This window comes from Mobula birostris, chromosome 23 (genome assembly GCF_030028105.1).
Source record: "Mobula birostris isolate sMobBir1 chromosome 23, sMobBir1.hap1, whole genome shotgun sequence".
Classification (NCBI taxonomy): Eukaryota; Metazoa; Chordata; class Chondrichthyes; order Myliobatiformes; family Myliobatidae; genus Mobula; species Mobula birostris.
In genome coordinates this window covers 50,024,207-50,049,187 of record NC_092392.1, presented here as the reverse complement: position 1 = coordinate 50,049,187, position 24,981 = coordinate 50,024,207, and the positions used below count along the sequence as shown (strand labels likewise).

The 24,981-nt window shown below is 43.3% G+C and overlaps 2 protein-coding genes across 4 annotated transcripts in view; one reads left to right on the top strand and one right to left on the bottom strand.

Annotated features, from left to right (window-relative positions):
- Nucleotides 1–3,478, top strand: part of LOC140186731 (serine/threonine-protein kinase 33-like) — a 119,204-nt gene extending 115,726 nt beyond the window's left edge. Inside the window, exon 12 of the mRNA XM_072241244.1 lies at nt 2,426–3,478. Coding sequence (XP_072097345.1) covers nt 2,426–2,599 — 174 coding nt within the window. The 3' untranslated portion in view covers nt 2,600–3,478. The remainder of the gene's footprint in view (nt 1–2,425) is intronic.
- Nucleotides 3,479–3,690: 212 nt separating this feature from the next.
- arhgef39 (Rho guanine nucleotide exchange factor (GEF) 39) overlaps nt 3,691–24,981 on the bottom strand; it is a 92,592-nt gene continuing 71,301 nt past the window's right edge. For all 3 annotated transcript variants that reach the window (XM_072240961.1, XM_072240962.1, XM_072240963.1), the window contains exons 10-13: nt 24,044–24,132; nt 10,641–10,773; nt 9,978–10,066; nt 3,691–7,178 (exon numbers count right to left, since the gene is read on the bottom strand). In XM_072240961.1, coding sequence (XP_072097062.1) covers nt 7,121–7,178; nt 9,978–10,066; nt 10,641–10,773; nt 24,044–24,132 — 369 coding nt within the window. In that variant the 3' untranslated portion in view covers nt 3,691–7,120. The remainder of the gene's footprint in view (nt 7,179–9,977; nt 10,067–10,640; nt 10,774–24,043; nt 24,133–24,981) is intronic.

Here is a 24,981-nt window from a genome sequence, read left to right as displayed (position 1 = left end):
TCAACCTTTCTGCCCTAGAGGAACCCTTGAAATAATTTTCAGGTCTCAGGGATTCCCTGTGTAAAAATTATTATATCTACAGCTCATTGTACATTACTGTGATCAATAAATTGTAGATATAATAATCAAAAAATAATTATTAATGCCCTCGAGTAGAGAATGAATTTTGAGCCAACCTTTCTTGAAAAAAATAATTAGCTTACCTTTCTAGAAATTAGTCTTTCTTTCTCCTTCATAAATTTTAAGAACTCATAAGGTAAACATAATAAACTTTCTACCTTACTGCTAGTTTTTTCACTCCCATAAGTCAGTCAGCAGCACGTCAGGGAAGGTTGGGCGAGGTATTCGGGAGGGAGAGGCTAACACCACAGCCGAAGTTAGGCGAGTCCATTTCATGCTTGGGAATCACACTTGATGCTCTTCATCAGCCTGCCATCCTCCCCTCCATGCACTCACCAAATATCAGCCTACCGTGTCCCCCCCTCCGTGCAATACAATGCTCACCAATTATCAACAGCCTCCCCTATCTCACTTCAGAAACTGAGAATGGACTCAACCAAATTAACACTGTCCTACTGCACACTGCGATAGTGGGCTGAGAGAACTCTAACGAGATTGATAATGGGGCTGCTCAGTCATTGCCCACCACGACGAGTGCTAGCATCGCGATGTTTATTTTCTTTTAATCACGATCTCTGGTGGAACCCCGGTTGAGAAACCCTGATGTAACCCTTCCCTCCCATATAGCCCTCTATTTTTCCTACCATCCATGTGCCTTTCTAGTTACCCTAATTAAAATTCCCCTAATTATCTGTCTCTACCACCACCCCTGGAAGGGCACTCCATGTAACAAAACACTCACATTCTGCATAGGTAGTCTCAAGCCGACAGCTTGAACATTGAATTTTCCAATTAGAAGTAAACTGGTCCCTGTTTCTTTTTGTCTCTTCCCCTACACCCACCATCACCCTGTTCGTTTTCCTCCTTCATCTAATCATCCCCTCTCCCTATTGTTCTCATCTGCCCAAACCACTCTCTTCTTTAATTCTAGGCCCCACTTTCCTATTAGATTCATCACTTGCAGCCCTTTGTTGCTTCCAGCTGTCACTTCCCAGCCTCTTTCGCTATTTCCACTCTTAGATAGGAAGACATTCGGCCTATAGAGAGGACTCTGCCATTCCATCATGGCTTACTATCTTTCTCAACCCCATTCCTCTGCCTTCTTTCCTTGACCTTTGAGGCCTTTACTATTCAAATCTATCAATCTCCACTTTAAATATACCCAGTGTCTTGGCCTCCACAGCTGTCTGTGAATCCCACAGATTCACCACTCCCTGGCTAAAGAAATTTCTCTACATCTCTGTTCTAAAGTGACATCCTGGTATTCTGAGGCTGTGCCCTCTGGTCCTAGACTTTCCCATACCTGGAATATTGTGTACAGTTTTGGTCTCCAAATTTGAGGAAGGACATTCTAGCTATTGAGGGAGTGCAGCGTAGGTTCACGAGATTAATTCCTGGGATGCCGGGACTGTCATATGTTGAAAGATTGGAACAACTGGGGTTGTATATACTGGAATTTAGAAGGATGAGAGGGGATCTGATTGAAACATATAAGATTATTAAGGGATTGGACACGCTAGAGGCAGGAAACATGCTCCCAATGTTGGGGGAGTCCAGAACCAGAGGCCGCAGTTTAAGAATAAGGGGCAGACAATTAGAACAGAGTTGAGGAAAAACTTTTTCACACAGAGGGTTGTGGTTCTGTGGAATGCTCTGCCACAGAAGGTAGTGGAGGCCAATTATCTGGATTCTTTCAAGAAAGAGTTAGATAGAGCTCTTAAAGATAGCGGAGTGAAGGGATATGGGGAGAAGGCAGGAAAAGAGTACTGATTGTGGATGATCAGCCATGATCACAGTGAATGGTGGTGCTGGGTCGAAGGGCTGAATGGCCTACTCCTGCACCTATGGTCTATTATAGGAAGCATCTTCTTCACATCCACTCAATCTAGGCCAATCAAACTGACATATTTCAATAAAGATCCTCCACGTTCTTCTAAATTCCAGTGAGTACAAGCACTCTTCCTATCTGCCTGTTACTTTTTAAATCTGAAATTACCTGTCACTTGTCAGCTTCTTTCCCTGTACTCTTTACACTGGTTATATTCTCCCTACTTTTCAGTCTAGATGAAAGATCTTGACTGGAAATGTGAACAGTCCATTTCCCTCCACAGATGCTGCCTGACCTGCTGAGTTCCTCCAGCAACATGTTCATTGCATTGAAATTTGTATTCAGAGCTGTTATTTCCAAAGCCCTTGGGTCATAGGGTGCAATCCAGTTATGCTCTGGTTTTGTTTTAAAAAAGGTGGAAAATGCTTAAGAACTTGACCAGTAGATCTTTAGAGGTTGTGTGTCTTTTATGTTCAGTCAACAGGCCCAAGGCAGAAGCGTTATTCCGTCGACAGCTTGCCACTGCACACTGCTTCAGGATCTAAACAGGCTGCACAGCCGAATAGGAAAGGACGGAGGAAGTCTGAATCTGCAGCAAATTCAAGAATATTGAATAAAGTAAACACCCATCATACTTCGCTGAAACGATAACCCTTTACGAAGGAAGTGTATTACCTCGCCACAGGGTGTCATAAATCTATTGGCCCAAATGAAATTTTGAACTGTTCAGCATCAATTTTCAACACTCATCATTGTTAAATTATTTACCTCGAGTATAATTCTACAATACAGCTTTTCACCTCTGGAACTTGCCAATTTTTCCTGCCAGATGGGAGAGAGCAAACTGGGTCCTATCCCTTTAAAAAATGCAGTCTTGTGATGAAATTCTGTATGAGTTACACCTATGATTTCCTTGAAAAGAAACTGCTTAATCTGATACTAATCCCAAATCTTCTGTTTGAAAACCAACCAAATTTTTACTCACAAACGATAAAAAAAACCACAATTATGGAAATCTGAGATTTTGAAAGAGTTCAAATCTTAAACAGTGACTGACAATTCTCCTGAGTTCTCTAGCTTTTGTTTCAAATTAGCTATTGGAGAGGGGAGCCTTTAAAAACCTTCCCACCTCCTGTGTCTTCTGCTCAGCCTATGACATCTCAGCATGGTTTTGTTCTGGCACGGCTCCGTCTCCAGTCTCTATAATTGGCTGACTCGCTATTGATCTCACCAGCTGCCAGCTTATCCCTGCTCTCTAAAATCTGTGCAACTTTTCCATGTGCAAGCCCTACTTGAGACACAGCACGAGGCCTCTGTTCAACCCAGAGAATAGTTATTCCTCTTTAACAACTTAGTTTCTTATTTTGGAAAGCAAGCATTTCATGCAAGTTTTATTTACTGCTAATCTTCGTCCACACCCAAATTCTTATCCCGGCTCAAGTATTTGACAGTATGTTTGAGTTAGGACAAAAATGTGAGTTTAACTGTAATTGTACAGTGAACAGAGTGGAAAATTATCACAATTAAATGGATGAGAAATAAGAGTTTATCATTCAGCCCTATTTTCAATAAGGAAACAAACTGCACGTGTTATTTGTGTGCTTGAATTTTTCACCTGCATTTTTCAAGATTAATTGAGAGAGCAAAGCCAGCAAAGAAGCAAAACAAGCAAAGAGGAAAGTATCAAATTTCAAAGTAAATTTATTATCAAAGGGTGTATGTATCTGTAACTATACACTACCCTGAGATTAATTTTCTTGCAAGCATTCACTGTAGAACAAAGGTATATAATACAATAGCACAATAAAGCACTTCATTACATTATAGGAACAGAAATAGGAACACTGGAAGATCATTCTGCCCCTGGTGTCTGCTCTACCATTCAATGAGCTCATGGTCAAACTTCTACCTCAACGCCATTTCCTACATCGACCTGAATCCCGTTGCTCTCTTAAAATGGTCTTGAACATATTCAGTCTCCGCACCCTGGTGGGGGGAGGGGGGGAGCGTGCAGAAAGCTTCACCAATTGAAGAACTTTATTCTCATCTCTGTCCTGAATGGCTGATCCTTTATTCTGAGATTGAGCACCCTGGTCTTTGGGACCACAGCCAAAGGAAACCTACTTCTGCACCAATCCTGCCCAGCCCTTTCATACATTATGTGAACACCTCGTGTTCTTCTAAATTCAAGATCATGGGGCCAGTCTGCTTAATCTCTCTTCACACAGTAAATTCAGCTTGGTGAAACTTTGCTGCACGCTTTATATTGCAAGTTAATCAGTCCATGGGTGGTGAGACCAGATTTGCAAACTATATTTCAGTTGCAGCCTCACCAGGGGTAAAATAGCCCCACAGTTGTACTGAAATCATAAAATCATATTGCAATAAAGATTAAAACACTGTTTGCCTTCCCACAAAATCATGCTGTGCATTCATGGTAAGTCAGCAGCTTATTACAAGGCCAGTAACATCTTTCAATCATTCATCATTTGAGTTTGATGCAAATTTTTAACAACAAAGTAATTCATATCAGTAAATAAAATAACCTGGGTTGTTTTTGGTTATCAAATCTTGGGGATATGCAACACAGAAATAAGCTCCACCTCAAGACTGCACTGAACATCAATCAACCATCTTACACTAAGCCTGGATTTGTTCAATATTATTCCACTCCTATTCTCTTCGATGACCCCCCCCCCCCACCAGACTCAACCACTAATCTACACACTAGGGGCAATTTATCCAACCAAAGTGAACATCTTTAAGATGTGGGGAGAAACTGGAGGCAACCCATGTAGTAACAGGGGGAACACATTTACAACCACTCGGAGAGGTCCCAAGGTTGGGGTTTAACCCAGGACTCTAGTGAGAGTAATTAAGAATTTCACGGAGGAAAAATAAAATGAGCAGCATTTTCTGAAGGAGGTTGGCTACCTAATCTTTTGTAGATTTCTTCCTTATTGACAGTTTGCACATAAACCCAAGCTTGCTTTGCCAACCTGCTCCATCCCATTACTTTCTTCTCTTGCTTAGGAACATTGCCCTTTCTCCAAGCAGCCTGACCCTAACCAGAAATCTACTGTGTTGGAGGCTGCAAACATTAATCCATATCCTCGTCATGGTGTGGCAATCACCCTCACTTCATGACACAACACATCTGACAAGCATTTTAGCAATCAGTTTTGATTATACAGCAAGATAGACAGAAGATTCCAGTGTATTTCAAAGAAATTTATGAGCAAGGTTTAGTAATAACATAAATAGCTTGACACAAAATTTGCATGTAACTTTATTCCTCTTTAGTTTGCAAAAGTATCAGTAAAATTCTTCACATTTGTCATAGAAACTGAGGTATCATTGGAAGCAGCTCTGCAATCTTTATTGCAAACCAATTTCTGCAACTTAATGCTAGCCCTTTTATTTTTCAGCAAAATTTTATTTTAAAATTGATTCCTCAACGTTTTTTAAAAAAGTGCGAGTTGAGCAGACAGACCTCAAAGGAGCAGTGGATCTTCTTAAAAATAACATGTCTAGACAGCTGACAGTTTTAACAGAGCTTATATTTTTGTTTTAAGTAATGGGGGAAGGGGTATTATCAAAAACTTCAAACATTTTTAATAAGTAACACTGCAGCCAAAATTGGCCAATGGCTACTAAAACCACTCAGCAAGATGACTGAAGATTTTTTTCCCTTCATGCTCCCTGCAAACAAAAATCATATTAGTATCACATTTCTTTAAACAAATAATATATGCTTTGAATTAAATAGAGGTAATTTTATAGAACACTTCAAATTTTCTTTAATATTCTCCCCACCGCAATTCCTTAAAGCACAGAAGCCCATAATTTGTCAAGTTGTATTTTAAGTGGTACTCGCAATGAAAGATTAAACTCGTATGTTGCTGAGAAGCATCCCTCAGCCTAATGATTATAAAATATCTGAAAAAAGTTTCTTATTCATTAGCCTGTATCACAAATTAATAGCTATTTTAGTAATGACCAAGGAACATTAAGCAATTAGTGCTAATATAATCAGTGGTGATCTATAATTGAGGACACATCATTAAAGCATTAATTAAAACTTGTTCCTTGTTTGAGGCAGATCTGTCCTGGCTTGCAATGTGAACATTCAGGATCCGCTCATTAAATAGTATTTTCAACGGCACCAGTATCATACCTGCTTGATCAAAATTGCTATTGCCTGCTGGTTTATTAGGTTCTGAACTGATCACTTGCATGGGTATATGTCTGGCAATTCAATGCCAATTTAAATGGCTTTCAGTCAGGGGATATTTCTCTTTGGTGTGTCATGAGCACAAGTCGGGATATTTAGATGTTCACGAAGCATCAGACCTCTGTAATTCAAAGTTGGATTAGTGCCAGTGCATGTTAACAAATTCTCAGCCATTCACAATGGCTGCTTACCAAGAGTTCAAAAGGTGGGAGCAATTGAGGGTTAACATTGCAAGTATCGGTGCCATCTTTTAGCTCAAGTCTCAATTTCAAATTTCAATGCACAGCACATTTCTAACCAGCTTCAAAAGTCCTTCAATTCATGCCAGCCACTCATGGCCTCTCTTCGTGGCAATGCGTCACCATTCATAATGTCCTTTACACGGATATCAAATAGTGCTTGTAATTCTGCTAATCCAGATCAACATCCAACCTTATGCTAACATGCAATGGCTCAGATTGTTTGTACCAAAAAACTTCCGTGTTTTCATTGAGAATGCATCCACTAATATAGCAGTGGTACAAAGAACAGTTATTTCTCAATCCCCAGGTCCAGGAAATTCAAGCAACAGTATAGGAGCGTAGAACTGAACTGCTTATGGTTGAAAGCAAAACCTGCTAGGATTCAAAATAGAGCAGTTAGCTAACATTAACTGCATGGCTGACTCCTGCACTCCCAGCACAAGCTGTCTTGCAGAACCACTGGCACTTTATAGTATACAGCAGGAATCAGACAGTGAATCATATAAAGAAACTACTTGGCTTTGTAAATTTCAAGGGTAACATCCTCTGCCAGTTTGGACAACAAAACATTCAGGTACAAATCAACAGTTTCAGTTTTGATTCAAGGTACACTACAAGCCTTCTTCAAACATGGTATGTCTCAGCTCATCCTGTTTGTACAGAATAGAGTCCAGCCCTTTATGACGCATGGAAACTTTACAGAATGATGCAACCGTTTCCTGGTGGCTTTTCATTGGAGATAGTCTCATCGAACCTGGAAAAATCAAGAGTTTCTTCTAAATAAATATGCCAGTAGCAGGGGAGCAACACAGTTCTAAGACAGGGGTCCCCAACCTTTCTTGCACCGCGGACTGGTTTAATATTGACAATATTCTTGCAGACCGGTCAACCGGGGGGGGCGGGGGGTTCAAGTAGGGTTAAACTCACCTCAACAAGTCTTTTACAGTTAGGACTGCCAACTTTCTCACTCCCAAATAAGGGACAAAAGTAGCAGTCAAATCCTGACGAAGGGTCCCGGCCCGAAAAGTCAATTGTACCTCTTCCTATAGATGCTGCCAGGCCTGCTGTGTTCACCAGCATTTTTTGTGTGTGTTGATGAGACAATTGTGTTTACCTCGAGAAAGACTACCATGACCATGAAGCCTTGCGTGGGCTTCTGTGTGCGCATGCATGACATTCGCATGTGTGACGTGCGCATGCACACACATGCCGATTTTTTCCCCCCACAAATTGGTTTTGGCTTAATCTTCCCGATTCTGTTAAGAGAAACTACACTGTACATACATTATTTCTACTTTATATAGGCTGTGTATTTATCATATCATTAATGCTTTTACTATATGTTAGAATTATTTTAGGTTTTATGTGTTATTTGGTATGATTTGGTAGTTTATTTTTTGGGTCTGGGAACACTCAAAAACTTTTCTCATATAAATTAATGGTAATTGCTTCTTCGCTTTACGCCATTTCAGCACGAAAGGTTTCATAGAAGCGCTCTACCTTAGCGGGGGAAATACAGAACACGGGTGGCCCCGTATGGGACAAACCAATTTAGCCCAATATACCGGATGCCCCGGCTAATACGGGACAGTTGGCAACCCTATGTTCAAGTTCAACAGTGCGTGACAGGAAATGACGAAAGGTGCAGCTGACTCATATCGTTTCCTCGCGGCTCGGTAGCACATGCTTTGCGGCCCGGTGGTTGGGGACCACTGTTCTAAAACATAAGGCATTGCAAGGCTTAGTCACAATTGATAATCTTCTCACATTTTTTGTTCCAGCCGTCCTTTATGGAACACAGTCTTTGCCTGAGAACCACTTCTGGTCAAACACTCCAGACTGACTAGCTCTGATGTAGAAAAAGGCCTTTCATTACCATTCTCGTCCCACTTCTTGTGAGGATTCCAAACCTGGCAACACTTGCAGAATAAAGTACAGGCCGCCAGGTCAAGGACTTGCCCATCACTTTTACAAACAGAAATACCTCTTTTTGTAAAACTACGCTGGTTATGCATTGAAATCCATGTCACTCTTTACAGCACTCTCTGCAGTGTCCTTTACAATTGCTGACCATACAGCTATTGATAAAGTTGATTAAAAAGTACACAGCTGCCAGTGCTGGTAGTGGAGCCAGTACAGGAATGTGCAGAGAACAGATGGACTTTGTGTAAGCAGAACAGATTAGTTTAGTTAGTTATTTAATTACTAGTTTAATTAGTTTGGCACAACATCATGGGTCAAAAGGCCTCTCCTTGAGCTGTACTACTTTATGTTTAGAAGCTTGAAAGAGGTAACACACACAAAAAATCCGGAAGAACTCGGAAGGTCAGGCAGCATCGACACAGAGGGGAAAGACAGTCGACGCTTCGCGCCGAGCCTCTTCATCAGGACTGGATAGAAACAGGAAGGAAGTCAGAATAAGAAGGTGGGGGGGGGGAGAGAGGGAGGAGGAGGAGGAGTACAAGCTGGCTGGTGATAGGTGAAACCAGGTAAGGGGGAAGGTGGGTGGGTGGAGAAGAGGAAATGAAGTGAGAAGCTGGGAGGTCAGAGGTGAAAACTTAAAGGGCTGAAGAAGAAGGAATCTTGAAAGAAGGTTGACAGATGGCTCTGATTCTTTTCACCCAATTCCTTTCCCTCTTGGACACACTGTCTTTTGCTCTGCTCATTCTCAGGCAGCCAGCATTAATTACCAATCCTTATTCTTAAGGTGGTGTGTGATGGGGGCACTCCTGACATTAGATTTAGGAATTCTTCGATTTTCAACCAGTGAAGCAGAAATTGTGTGTTTCCTCTTCTTCGTCTCCCAGCGTGTCAGAACTTGTGGGTTCAGGAGGCATGGTGAAAAACCTTGGCAGTAGGTAGTAGGTGGATAAATTAATCAATGAGCTCAAGAACTCGGGCACCTATACTGCGGTGAACTAAATTAGCGCAGCGAGGCTGGTGGACCAACACATTTTATAGCACCTAGCGGCTCCCAACCTTTCTTATGTCATAGACCAATACGGTTAAGCAAGGACTCTGTGGAGCCCAGGTTGGGAGCTCCTGAAGGAGGAAGTCTGTGCATTCACTGGTTTAACAAACCTTGTTCTACCTGCCATAAATACAAGGCAAATTCAGAAGTGTGTACTTTGGAGCCACCTTATGGAGATATCAGCAAAGTACAGGATAACTTTTGAAAAATTTAAGATTCAATATAACCTTTTGACAAAACTATGTTGTTTTAAGTTAAAAAAAAAAAGCAGCTAGGATACACATCTGATCCAGGATCTACAGAACAGCCTTGGAGCTCAAATCAGTGCAAAGACACAAAACTGCTCCACTAGATCACCTCACAAAGACAGGAGATTGTGCAGATGCTGGAAATTTCAGAGCTACACACACAAAATGCTGGAGGATCTCACCAGGTCAGGCAGCTTCTGTGAAGATGAATAACTAGTCGACATTTCGGGCCAAGATCTTTCACCAGGACCGGAAAGGAAGAGGTAAGAATCTATAATAAGTAGGAGGAGGAAGCAAAAGGAGTAGAAGCTGACCGGTGATAGGTGAAGCTCACCTCACAGTGGGATTTGGCATCAGCTTAATTCGTTTTACTTCTGTTTGGTCATTCTTGGTATGACTTGGAACCTTACATGGTTGATCACTCTGTCAGAAAATTGGAACGAGAAAGAAGAATCGAGTTAATACACTGGTTGTAATACCGCAACATTTAGAAGAATACAGAGGGATCTCATTGAAACCTATCGAATATTGAAAGGCCTAGGTAGAGCGGACTTGGAGTGGATGATTCCAATACTGAAGGAATATAGACCAGAGGGCACAGGCTCAGAATAGAATGACACTTTGTTAGAACAGGAAGAGTTTCTTTAGCTGGAGGGTGGTGAATCTGTGGAATTCATTGCCGCAGATGGCCATGCAGGCCAAGTCGTTGGGTATATTTAAAGCAGAGGTTGATAGGTTCTTGATTAGTAAGGACATCAAAGGTTATGGGGAAAAGACAGGAGAATGGGGTTGAGAGGGATAATAAATCAGCTATGATGGAATGGCAGAGCAGACTCAATGGGCTGAATGGCCCAATTCTGTTCCAATGTCTTTTGGTCTGACATCCAGACTGCTTAACCATTTGCACACACCCTTCATAACTGAGCCTGCAAAGTCAGCCCCTGGAAGTGGGGACCAGGCTCCCGAGTGCCCTTCATTTCCAGGAATGAATCCTTACCAAATACCGCTTGCTGCCAGCTTTCGGGGTAGGTGAGGCGACGTTCATCTGCGTTGAGCTTTCAGCTGACCGCAACGGTCTTCTCGCCAGGTCGTCCTTCCTCTGGATGACAGTGGACCGGGATTGCAACTGCCTGTGACGGTACGCAATTAAAACAAAAACTTTATTTGGCAAATGAGTCGCATTTCTCCTGTATTAGACATACTGTACTCCCAGAAGCAGGCAGCACAGTAGAGTGGTGACTAGCAAAGTTGAAAGTTTAAAGAAAATTTTATTACCAAAGTACATACAAGTTACCAAATACAACCATGAGGTTCATTTGCCTGTGAGCATACTCATCAAATTTTTAAATTAGTAACTATAACAAGACAGCAAACGGTGCAAATGGAAATATAAATAAATAGTAATAAATTACAAGAACATGAGATCATTGGTTGTGGGAACACCTCAATGGATGGGCAAGTGAGTGTAGTTATCCTGTTTTATTCAAGAGCCTGATGATTGAGGGGTAGTAACTGTTCTTGAACCAGGTGGTTTGAGTCCTGAGGTTCTTGTACCTTCTACCTGATGGCAGCAGCGAGAAGAGAGCATGACCTGGCTGGTGGTGATGATCTCTGATGATGGATGCTACTTTCCAAAAACAATGTTTCATACAGATGTACTTTGCCTGTGATGTACTGGACTGAATCAACTACCTTTTATAGGACCTTCCATTCAAAGGCATTGGTGTTTCCATACCAGACCATGATGCAGCCAGTCAATATACTCCCCACCTCATGTCTATAGAAGTTTGCGAAAGTTTTAGATGTCATACCAAATCTCCGCAGACAGAATAGGAACACCCAGAAATTTAAAGTTGCTGACCCTTTCCACCTCTGGTCCTCAGTGAGGACTGGCTCAAGGACCTCTAGCTTCCCTCTCCTGAAATCTAAAATTAGTTCCTTAGTCTTGCTGACATTGAGTGAGAGGTTGCTGCTCTGATGCCATATTGCCAAATTTTCAATTTCCCTCTTGCATGCTGATTCATTACTACCTTTGATTCAGCCCTCAATAGTGGTATCATCAGAAAACTTGAATATGGCATTGGAGCTGTGCTTAGCCACACAGTCATAGGTGTAAAGCAAGTAAAGCAGAAGGCTGAGCAACAGCTCTGTGGGCACCTCTGTTGATGGAGATCTTGGAGGAGGTTTCTTTGCTAATCCAACCTGACAGCCTGCAACTGAGGGAATTCAGGATCCAATTGTAAAAGGAGGTACTGAGGCCAAGGTCTTGGAGCTTATTAATTAGATTTGAGGAGATGATGGTATTGAATACTGAGCTGTAGTTGATAACAAACATTAGATTCGATTAGATTAGATTATGGGAACACTCAGTCCTCTTTTATTGTCATTTAGAAATACATACATGCATTAAGAAATGATACAATGTCTCTCCGGAGTGATATCACAGAAAACAGGACAAACCAAGAGACTAACACTGACAGAACCATATAATTATAGCATATAGTTACAGCAGTGCAAATCAATACCGTAATTTGATGAAGAACAAACCATGGGCATGGTAAATAAAGACTCAAAAGTCCCCAAGTCGATCGACTCCCGAGTCCCCGATAGCAGGCGGCAAAAGGGAGAAACTCCCTGCCATAAACCACCAGGCACCATCAACTTGCCGATGCCTTGGAAGCAGCCGACCACAGTCGACACTGAGCCCATCCGTCCGAAAACTTCGAGCTTCTAACCAGCGTCTCCGATACAGCCTCCCGAGCACCTTCGACCTCGCCCCGGCCGCTGAAACAAGCAAAGCCGAGGATTTCAGGGCCTTCTGTTCTGGAGATTCCGGTCACCACACAGTAACAGCGGCAACGAAGTGGGCATTTCAGAAGTTTTCCAGATGTTCCTCCGTACTCTCACGTCCGTCTCCATCAAATCAGAATTGTGCACGGTCCCCTACTTGACAGATAACAGACGTCACCACCGAAGTGGCCGGTACGATTGAAGCTTACTTGAAGCAGGTGGATACCACACACTGCCGGCTGAGAGGTTGAGGATTTCAGTGAACACAGCCAGCTGCACGATCGGGGTTCGATTTCTGCCACCGAAAGAGGTTTGTTCCTTCTCCCTGTGACGGCGTGGAACACCTGTTTCCTCTCGATTTCCAACAACGTCCAGTTAAGATGGAAAGTAGGAACAAAATGATGAAAATTGCTAAATTGTTTTATTACTGGACTGCACGGTAGCATAGCTGTTTGTGTAACACTATTACAGCATCAGCGACCTGGGTTCATTTCCATCACTGTGTGTAAGAAAATTGTACAGTTTCCCTGTGACAACATGGGTTTCCATACACATTCTAAAGACATAGGGTTAGGGTTAGTGATCCGTGGGCAAGCTACACTGGCCCTGGAATTGTGAAATCACTTGCCGGCTACTCAATACAATTCTCGCTGCTTTGATTTGGAGTAAATGATGCATTGCACTGTACGTTTCCATGTACATGTGACAAATAAAGCTAACTTTTTTTTTAACTCTTACTCAGCCAAGGGAAGTGGCTGAGGCTGCACCCAGGACAGACTCCCACCGTAACTGGCTCAGGCATTGCCCTCACAATACTCTTCTTCACTCTGATGATTAAAGCTCAGCCCAACTCACAAGAAGTGTCAGCTGCCTAGGCCGGACTCCAAAGGCGGCAGTGATTACCATGCAGCAGGGGCAGTCTCAAAGTCTCCTGGGGAGATAACAACTTCCTCACCCACTAGTGTGAAGTCCTGACCAGTGACGATACAGAACGGAGAGAAGCAGCACTCAGTCAGGCACGCTCACTGGTGCTATTGTGACCGTCTGGTTGGCTCAAGATCACGGTGCCACTAATAAAACACTAAAGCTGTGTTTTAAATTTTTTTTTGATGAATTTTTTAAAAAAACAATTTACTTACAACATCTAGTACAGGCTTCAAGGGCACAGCACCACTGGACCAGAAATCCAGAGAAACAAACTTAAATAGCAAAGCAGGAGACTGAACATTTTACTTCAGTTTGGACATAAAACAAGGTGGAGCCAGCTTAAAATTAAAGAGGATGCAATAGTCAGATTGTCACAAAAATCTAACAAGACCCATTGGTAAGTTATTTCGTCTTCATTAGCAACCCCATTTACACGTCAATGCATCTGGCTCTTAATTGTCGTCTGGTATGACATCCAAGTCGTTGCATTATACAAAATCACCACACAGTAATAACAACAGGCATCCCAACACTCAACTCCAGAGCCTGGGAGTCAATGCCTCCCTCTGCAACTGGATCAAGTTCAAGTTTAATTGTCGTTGCATCTTGCATGAATGCCCATGAATACAGCAAATGAAACACTGTTCGTCCAGGGCCAAGGTGAAGAACACAGTACTGACAGTCACACACAGCACAAAGCACATACAAGATATCAGCGAAGTATAGTCATGCACAAAAAATATACAGTCCAAGACCCTGAGTCCATGAGTGTTGCAGCAGTCTGCAGTCAAACACAACACACCTTGTCTTCAGCCGGGTGAACACTGGGATGCCGCACCACACCAGCTCTGCTGGAGCACCCCGACTCTGACACTTCTCTCCTGCATCGCTGCATACTTGCCTTCCCAACCAACAGACTGCAATCAGTAACGGCAGGCAGCAACACTTCCACCGTGATATTTCTAAACCCCGATGCTCCACAATGTTACATCATCTGCCTTCTACATCAACTGTTGTTCAGGTCAGGTGGGTCGAGAGCTTTAGGTTCCGAGGAATGAACATCACTAATAGCCTGCCCTGATGCCACAGCCAAGAACGCTCACCAACACCTCTCCTTCCTCAGGAGGCTAAAGAGACCTGCCGTGTCCCCATCGATCTTTTCCAACTGTATCAAAGCATCATAGAAAGCATTCTACACAAACGCATCATGGTTTGGTATGGCAACTACTCTGCACATGACCATGAGAAACTGCAGAGTTGTTGACACAGCTCAGCACATCATGGAAACCAGCTTCCCCTCTATACTTCTCGCTGCCTCAGTAAAGCAGCCAGCATAATCAGAGACCCTATCCACCTCTCTCCCCTCTCCCATCAGGCAGAAGACACAAAGCCCGAAAGCATATAATACCAGGGTCAAGGACAGGTTTAATCTTGCTGTTATTAGACTCCTGAACGAACTCTTGCGCAACAAGATGGACTCTTGATCCCACATGATCTTGCACTTTGTTTACCTGCACTGAATTTTCTCTATGCCTTTTACACTTTATTCTGCGTTGCTTTTGATTTAGCTTGTTCATCTCAAAGCACTGTGTAGTGATTTGATCTACATGAACAGTTTGCAAGACGAGCTTTTCACTGTATTTCAGTAAATGTGACAATAATAAATCCACAACAAAGTAGAGATGGACAAGATATGTTCATACACTAAACATCAGGTACAAACTGGACACACAGGAAGACTACAGATGCTGGAATCTGGAATAGCAAGCAGCCTGCTGGAAGAACTCAGCAGGTTGAGCAGAATTTGTATGAGGAAAGGAACCATCAGCATTTCGGCTGAAACCTGATTCAAGCAATCCTGATGCAGAGTTTCATATCGAAATGTTGACAATCAACCATGACCTCACTGAGTGATGGAGCAGCTCTGAGGAGCCAAATGGTCTATTCCTGCTTCTGTTTTCTATCTTCTAATGATGATGCATCTTTGTTAATAATGTTGGCAGTTCTATATTGCAGATTCTTTCCTCCATTCCATAAGGTATACTCAGTCAACACACATCAAAGTTGCTGGTGAACGCAGCAGGCCAGGCAGCATCTCTAGGAAGAGGTGCAGTCGACGTTTCAGGCCGAGACCCTTCGTCAGGACTAACTGAAGGAACAGTGAGTAAGAGATTTGAAAGTGGGAGGGGGAGGGGGAGATCCAAAATGATAGGAGAAGACAGGAGGGGGAGGGATGGAGCCAAGAGCTGGACAGGTGATAGACAAAAGGGATACGAGAGGATCATGGGACAGGAGGTCTGGGAAGAAAGACAAGGGGGGGGGAACCCAGAGGATGGGCAAGGGGTATATTCAGAGGGACAGAGGGAGAAAAAGGAGAGTGAGAGAAAGAATGTGTGTATATAAATAAATAACAGATGGGGTACGAGGGGGAGGTGGGGCATTAGCGGAAGTTGAAGTCGATATTCATGCCATCAGGTTGGAGGCTACCCAGACGGAATATAAGGTGTTGTTCCTCCAACCTGGGTGTGGCTTCATCTTTACAGTAGAGGAGGCGGTGGATAGACATGTCAGAATGGGAATGGGATGTGGAATTAAAATGTGTGGCCACTGGGAGATCCTGCTTTCTCTGGCGGACAGAGTGTAGATGTTCAACAAAGCGGTCTCCCAGTCTGCTTCGGGTCTCGCCAATATATAAAAGGCCACATCGGGAGCACCGGACGCAGTATATCACCCCAGCCGACTCACAGGTGAAGTGTCGCCTCATCTGGAAGGATTGTTTGGGGCCCTGAATGGTGGTAAGGAAGGAAGTGTAAGGGCATGTGTAGCACTTGTTCCGCTTACTCGGATAAGTGCCAGGAGGGAGATCAGTGGGGAGGGATGGGGGGGATGACAGCATCTGCAGAATTCCTGTTGTTTGCGTTTTTAAGGTATACTCAGTGGCTACTTTATTAACCTGCACGTTAATACAGATATTTAATCAGTCAATTATGTGCCAGCAGCTCAATGTATAAAAGCATGCAGACATGGTCAAGAGGTTCAGTTGTTCGGACCAAATATCAGAATTGGGAAGAAATGTAATCTAAATGATTCTGACCATGGAATGATTGTTGGTACCAGGCAGGCTGGTTTGAGTATCTGAGAGATTGCTGATCTCCTGGGATTTTCATTCAGTACATTCCTTAGAATAGAGTGAAAATAAAAAAAAACATCCAGTGAGCAGCAGTTCTGTCACCTTGTTAATGTGAGAGATGAAAGGAGAATGGCCAGACTGCTTCAAGTTGACAGGGAGGTGACAGTAACTCAAATAACTATGCATTGTACAGCGGTGTGCAGAAGAGCATCTCAAAGTGCACATGTTGAACCTGGGAGCGGATGGACTACAGCAGCAGGTGACCGTCAACATGCTCCGATACTCTGGATACACACCGGAGTGCACGTTGATGGTCTCATGCTACTGAATATCCTTCCCCAAATGAAAAACAAAATGTAGACAGCAGCCCGACCTGCTGAGCATTTCAAGCACTGTAGGTTTTCAGCATTCACAGATTTTGTTTTAAATCTTTCCTTGACAAGTTTTCAAATGTTTAACCCCCATTATGAAAAAGGAAGAGACAAAAAAAATACAAATAAGAGCATCTTCTCAGCTGATAAAGTAAATGAGTTGCAATTATAGAACTGCTGTGTAAGTGGTCCGACAGATAGTACCAAAACAAGGTCATAGCCAGCTGGAAATGGCTCATCCCTCATTTTATTTCCCACATAAATTGCAATTGGTTTATTAATTGTCACATGTACAGAGGTACAATGAAAACCTTGTCTTGTATACTGTTTATACAGATCAGATCATTGAGGTAGAACAAGGTACAACAATGAAAATATGGAATAAAATGGAAAAGCTATGGAGAAAGTGCAGTGCAGGGAATCAATAAGGTGCAAGATCATAATGAAGTAGATCAGCCTTTCTCAATCTTTTTGCTCTGAAGGAACCTTTGAAATAATTTTCAGGTCCCTAGCAAAACAATTAGTATATCTGCAGCTCATGCACAGTACATTAACATGGTCAGTAACTTGTAGATATAATAATCCAAAAATAATTGTCAATATTTGTTTGTGTAGACAATGAATTTTTAGCCAGCCTTTCTTAAAAAAAAAACAGATAGTTAAGCTTAGCTTACCTTTGTTGAAATTACTCGTTCTTTCTCTTCATAAATTTTAACAACGCATAAGGCGAACATAATAAATTTCACAATTCTGGGTCGAACTTGAGATAAGCATACATGGATTTCACCTTCAACTGAAATGAGACTATTTCTATCCTTGCTGTTGATGTTTGTTAAACAAGAAAAAGCTTGCTCACACATGTAAGAGGTTGAAAATTGGAGCAAAATGTTCATTGCTTTCCTATGAATAACAGGATACTTTTCATTCACAGAAATCCAGAACTTGTCCAGGGGCAGGTCAGTAAATCTCATCTTGAGTGCATGATCAGAGTGCAGCTCACAAAGTTCTTCCTCTTCTCTCACAGTCAAGTTCTCAGGCTGAGCAGGAGATTCATAGACAGTGTCCCTCACCCAGTCATACACTTGTGCTGAAAGAGGCGAAAATGCTGTTCCAATTATCCTCTGAAGTTCTCCCATGTGGTTTTCAATAAGACTCGAGTCTTTCTGATATCCTTCCTCACTCTCAAGCCCAAGCAGCAGAGGAAACATTTCAAGATTCCCTTTTGCAGCATGTTTTTTTCTAAAGGTTCGGTTTTCTTTAAAATCCCAGAATCTTGTCACTTGAAGCTAAGACGTTTTCTCCAGGGCCTTGCAGAGATTTGTTCAACTGGTTCGTAGAATGAAAAATGTTTAAGTAGGCTAGTTTCTGCAGCCATTCTTCATCTTCAAAGCACTTAGTAAAATCTGCCCAAGTATTTTCTGAAAGTATTCCTTTAATTCACCTTTCCGATGAAACACCCTGTTGAGAACTCTTCCTCTGCTAAGCCACCGGCTTTCTGTATGTTGCAGGAGACTGGTGTGCTCTTTGCCCAGTTGTTCCACAGGTTTTAAAACATTCTTGAGTGAACTGAACTTAAGGCTACTAAATAACTTGCTTCCTGAAGTTTTTTACTGACTGTGGCTTTATTTTCAAAAGCTTTAATCTGTTTTAAGATGCTAATAGTCGTTTAAAATAATCAGCATTTTTACGTGTCATATGGCTGTGATGTGTACTTAACTGTCTTTTCAATTTTGCTGGGGCCATTGCTACATCTTTAAGTTGTTTGCCACAGATTGGGCACAATGGAATAGGACAACTTGGACCACTGGTCCATATAAAACCCACTGATGAGTTGCTTTCATTGCGAAGAATCGGTACTGGCTGATTACTTTAGTCACGCCCACTACTTTTGTCTCAGGACCCAAAAGAGGCTGGTGAGCTTCTTCTGGGGCAACAGGAGGCATCGGGTCTATGATGCAGTCCTGAGTCTTCTGACTGTGGAGGGCAATCAGTCATTGGCGTGTGTGTGTGTGCATCCACTGGCAGCTGTCTGCCTCAAGACCCTGCAAAGATACCTATATAGTGACCGCCCTCTGAGATGGCATGCACTGGTGACACACTTTCTCCGCCACAGACACTGCCTGCAGGAGGGAACGGGACTTCCAGCGGACTGCATCAGCCACACCGCTTTGAGGGAACTGCCTTGGTTTATCTGAGAGCTGTTGAGGGTATGGAGTCTAGTCTCATCCAGACAGGGTGCTCCTGCGCCGGTGGGGGATAGTGCTCTAACTGTGAGAGGTCTCGGGGAAGAGGACATTCCAGTTGCCCACCACCTGATGGGCCAGAAGAGCTCGTCGGAGCCAGACCCTGGGATACCACAGGAGAGAGGGTCCCACATAATGTGAGCCGTCTCACGGAGATGCCCACCGTACCCTTCCGCGATGCTCCAAGACGTTTCTTGCACAGGCTGCTCTTGCACACCTTTCACTGCCTTGCCTTCGTCTGCTGACCAGACTCGCTTTGGCAGTCTGTTTTGCCAACTCACAGCGGAGGAAGTCCCCAGGGGAAATCTCTTTACGCAGGGCTCCTTCCCCTGTATATTGGTGTTGCATAGGGCAGGTTCACTAACAACCCATCCAACTGTCCATTCTGTGGCCGGGAGGAGTCAGTGTACCAGGCTGATATGGAGTGTGAGAGGTTGCAGCCCCAGTATCTGAAGGGGCTGCTGCTCAGGTTCTGGCAGCACTTCAGCCCTGTGCTCCTTATATACGAGCACCCAGTACGGAAGGTGGGGGTGGGGGTAGGGGGAGTTCGTGAGGAGAATCGCCTGCTGGACTTGCTCCTGGGCCTGGCCAAAAGGCCTAGGCATGGGAAAGTTGAGGGCTCTGCCAGGGCCGACTCCCTGCCCCAGTTCCAAGGATACGTTCATGCCCGGCTGTCCTTGGAGAGGGAGCACGCAGTCTCAATACGTACAGTGGGGATTTCCGGGAGCAGTGGGCTGCCAGGGAATCAACTGTTTTATATAGTAGCAATCATATTTTAAATGTATTTATGGCTTTGCAAATAGTGAAAGTTTGTACTTCAAACACGAGGAATTCTGCAGATGCTGGAAATTCAAGCAACACACATCAAAGTTGCTGGTGAACACAGCAGGCCAGGCAGCATCTCTAGGAAGAGGTGCAGTCGACGTTTCAGGCCGAGACCCTTCGTTGTTTGCGGATAACAAAGTTTGTACTTTGTGTATTTGTTGTGTAAATAAACTTTTATAGTTTTAAAAGACAGACCTTTTTGCATCCGTTGTTGCACTAGTGCAGTGAAATGACACAGAAGACTGTAATTCTTCATCATTAATCTTATCAGAATTGTCTGTAGGCCTCGGCCTAGAATCCTCCTCTTCCATCTCACACCTCCTCTTCAAAAATTGTCACACTAGACTGTCTTTGGAATGAAAATTTTCCTCCAATTTTCTACTACACTGGTAGAGTTTGTAGGCTCCCATAAGTCAGTCGGTGGTGCGCAAGGGGAAGTTGAGGGAGGTAATTCAATGCTCAGAAAACGCACTCATGGTCCTCATCAGCCTACCATCCTCCCCTCCATGCAATACAACACTCACCAATTATCAACTGCCTCCCCTATCTCATGTTAAAAACCAAGAACGCACTCAACCAAATAAACATGGTCCTACTGCATACCGCCATACTGGGCTGAGATTGCTAACGGGGCAGCTTGGCCACTGCCCACCACTGCACGTGCTCACATTGTGTGAAGTTCAAAAAATTATGTTGTTTTTAAATCGTGATCTTCCGCGGAACCCCGGCGACCTCTCATGGAACCCCGGTTGAGAAACCCTGAAGTAGATTATGAGGTCAAGAGCCCAACTTATTGTACTTGGAAACTATTAAATCGTTTACAGCAGTCTTAAGACACCACACGAAAGTTTCACAATGAATTTCCTTTGGAGATGGGAGGGAAATGTGGAGCCCACGTCTGGGTGGTGAGATGACAGAATGGCCTTTGGAAGATTTGGATGAGAGAAGATACCAAGACGTCAGATTCTTTAGTCACCGTCATAAGCACTACTATGCTTACACTATTGGAATAGTCAAGCTTGTGGAACCACGTTCTGAGAATCTGACTGCACTCACCTCGGCCAGCATTACAGGGGAGCGTCTCAACATGGTGGGAAACAAGCACCCCTCAGGAGGACCAGGCCAGCTCCTGCAATGCTCAGTAGGACACTCCCCATCAGTATGAGCCTGAATAGTCAACCAAACCAGAATGAAATTCCCGAAGCTGGCTAAGAGCACAAACGATTCAGCAGATGCAGAAATTCCAGAGCAACCAACACAAAAATTCTGGAGGAACAGAAGGTCAAATGACGGGGAGGTAGGTGGGTGGGGTTGCAGGGAGATGAAGTGAGAAGCTAGGAGGTGGGTCAGTCTAAGAGGTAAAGAGCTGAAGGAAGAAAGAATCTGATAAGAGAGGAGAGTGGACATGGGAGAAAGAGGAGGAGGGGCATCAGAGGAGATGAAGAGGCAGATGAGGAAGAGAGAAGGGATAAGAGGGGAATGGAAAAAAGGAGAAAGGGGAAGGGTGCTACTGTTAGTTAGGAGCTAATAGTAGCAAGTTAGGAGCTACTGTTAGGAACGCCAACACAAGTTTATGATACCAAAAGCAAGCCTCTGTGAGCTTGGTGGAGGAGACAATGTATATGATGGGTGGCAGTGGTCTTTGGAGGTGGGCGGAGGCTGGAATTCCTGAAGGCAGGCTTGGATGCTCCACCTCACACAGGGACATTCTGCTGCACTCCACCTTGGATATGGGAAGAGGGGAGAGGATTACCAAGGGGTTGGGGGTGGGGGAGGCTGTGAAGATGATACGGAGGATAGAGGTGGCAGTCTCAAAGGGTTGAGTGGTGGCCAGATAATCAGGAGACAGTCTAGGAGTAGGTGATGTGGACAACACTGGCAAATGGGGAAGGAGAAATGACCGAGTAATGGAATAGTGATGAAAACCTTTGCCTGCAGGAAGATGGAGCCTCTGACTCTGGTAACGAGCCCTCTCACTGGCATGAAATTTCCTGCTTCATTGTTCTCGTAAGCTTCAAAAAGAAATGTCACAGTTTATCACAAGACCCATGGCTTCTCTACAGCAGTTGGCTGGACATGCTCACAACACTCTGGGTCTGCGGCCTTTTGATCGACCTGCTTGAGGCCTCAAGTGTCCCCAGCCTAAGGAGTGTGATGCCGTCTGGAGCTTAGCTACCAGGAAGGTCAGCCATGACAGTAAGGTCAAGGGAGGTTCCAGACAAAGAGTAATTCCACCAAGACTTCATCCGCGGAGCTGGCAGAAGCCAATGACACATCACAGTGGCAGTGAGGGCGGAGGAAGGCTGCTGCAGTAACGGCCCCAGTCGTCTTGCGTTCCGTGTCACTGGACTCTGACCTCAATCTGTCAAGGACATGTGGTGGATGCCCGTGCATCAACCTCCCCATGTTAAACAAGGTCACGCACAGGCGTTCTCCATTAAGGGAATTAACCCCATGGGAGAACATCATAACTCAAGTGATCACACTACTGCTACTCTACAAGCAGTAGGTAATGTTTAAGGCCAACACACGCTTCAGATTGTACTTCACCTCTATGAATGCACCACGTAGCTACTGCGTTACACCTTTGATAACGTGGTAGATGTCTCACTAGTGGACACACTGATCGTGCCCAGAGCCCCGCCACCAAACAGTCTTGCACTTTTCACAAAATGAAGTAAACTGTGTTCACAAGACAAAGTATGCCATTGTCTCACTGTTCCAGAGACTCGGGTTTAATTCTGTCCTCTAGTGCTGTTCATGTGGAGTCTGCACGTTCTCCTCATGACTGTGTGAGTTCCCCCCCAACATCCCAATGATGAACTGCTTTGTAAACTGATTGCCTATTACTGCCTGAGGAACTCAGCAGGTCAGGCAGCACTTATGGAAAAAAGTACAGTCGGCATTTCGGACCGAGATTCTTCATCAGGACTGATTCACTTTTTCCAATTCTGAAGTATTAACTCTGTTTCCCTTCGTACAGATCCTGTCTGACCTCTGGAGTATTTCCAGCATTTTGTGCCTTTCTTTCTGATTTCCAGAATCTTCAGTTTATTTTTTTTTTATTTTTGCCTTGCAAATTAGCAATTCCAGGATATCACATGACTTACAGAATTCAGTTAAAAAAAAAGATCCTAAAATGTTTCTGGGGATTCCAGCAAGCCAGTCCTTAAAAGAATCCCAAACTAATTTCCCCCTCAGCAGTTGCAATCTTTCATCTGGCACCAAGCATGTAAAATTGGCAAAACGTTCTGCAGTAACAACTTCTACAACCCTGTTAAAAGCATTACATTTTTTGTCTTTTCTGTGTGAAGGGCAGTAATTCGAATTAAATAACAAGAAGCCAGCAATTATTTAAGATGTTAATGATATTGATCCCAAATTAAGCAATTTACCATTGACCATTTGTACACTGCAGAATAAAAAGAACATAGTTAAAACCCTAGGGATTGCAGACATTCCTGTCAGTGAGCAGGGCAGTACTAAAATAAAACACTAATTGTTCTGGGTTTTTAAACAAAACTTTCAACGACTTGATAACTATGGCTAACAGATGCTTTGACAATATCATCTATAACAAGGCAAGTAAAGGGAAACTTTTAACAAGATCCTGTCGGTCTTGCAGGCAGTCTGGTGCTCTGCACCCCATAGTGTGCATTTTATAGCAGGCTTCTTTCAGGTGGGAGGGTTATGCAGGCTTGCAACACATTCTACTTAGGGTTCAAACTGTGACCCTGCCGGCACTGATACAGCAGGGGTGACCTCAGTAATGACCAGTGCGCAGCCACCACGAAGCTGGTCAGTGCCAACTGATTAAACTTTTAACAGCATCCCTTGTGCGATAAAGGGCAAAACGACAACTTTCCCCCATTGCCAAGGTGTCTGTATAATAAACTAATTAGTAAACCACACAGTCTGTGGAGCTTCTAATGAGCACTATCGGTTGATTTCTGTAATAATAACCCACGTCTGGCCCCTTTTGGGATTCAATTAAGGAAAAGACTGTCATACACTTGCTCTGGCTGATCAATGAATCCATTCCGACCTTTTGTCAGGAGTTCTTCCCAAGGTCAGCGGCTGAAGCAAGGACAGCCAGCTTGGCAAAGAGACCTACCCAATGGCAGCAGACAGGCACCGATACCAGTTGTTGATGTCTTCTTGGTCATTCGACATTACAAGGACCTTTTCCTCAGGAAAGGTTAGCTGGAAGACAGATTTATAAAAGGAGACCTCACTAGGTTTCACTCAGCATTTCCGCTGAACTTTTAAACAAAAAGCCACTAAAATTATGTTGATCAGTAATGTTCAAGCTTTTCCAATTTACCCTATCTATAGATCACGCATCATGAAATATTCAAAACCATTTAAGAAAGCAATAGTACATTATCAATAACCATCATTGCCAAGTTCAACTTGCACCAAAGATTAGTGCCTTCAAATACAATCAAACACCCTGTCAAAGACAACAGTATTTCTTTGTTACAAAAATATGAAGTTAGCCTTATGAGGAGGGTGTAAAAGCATAAAAATTATGGACTTTAATCATACCACATAGCTGGATTTCTTGCTCCACGTTCCTGTGTTGAATTTTGTCAGGTTAACTCTAAGTAAATGATCATCTAAATATATCTTGCAGTAAAATATACTTGTACCATAGAATTCAAAAAGAATAAAGATTTCAAATATGCTGTCATCAATTGTATTATCTAATTATGAAGTTCATTGAACAGGCCAAGTGAAACTGTTGATAATGTTAGTTCCTCGCCTTCTGGGAATACTTAAGATTTATGCACAAATAGACCCACCGTCTGTGGAAACACAGTAATTAAGAATTTGTCAAGGAAATTTGACTCTCTGGGGCAGAAATTACATTGTAACACAAGAACAGCAGTGCACCAGCATTTGTACTGGGCATAATTCAGGTTGATTATTTATACATCAAAAGCAGCCCGCAGTAGCTGCAATATAATATGAAAGCGTGAACACATTATGGACTGCAGAGTCTACTGAATTCTCTTTCAAATCTGCATGCGAAAGTGAAAGATATTTTCA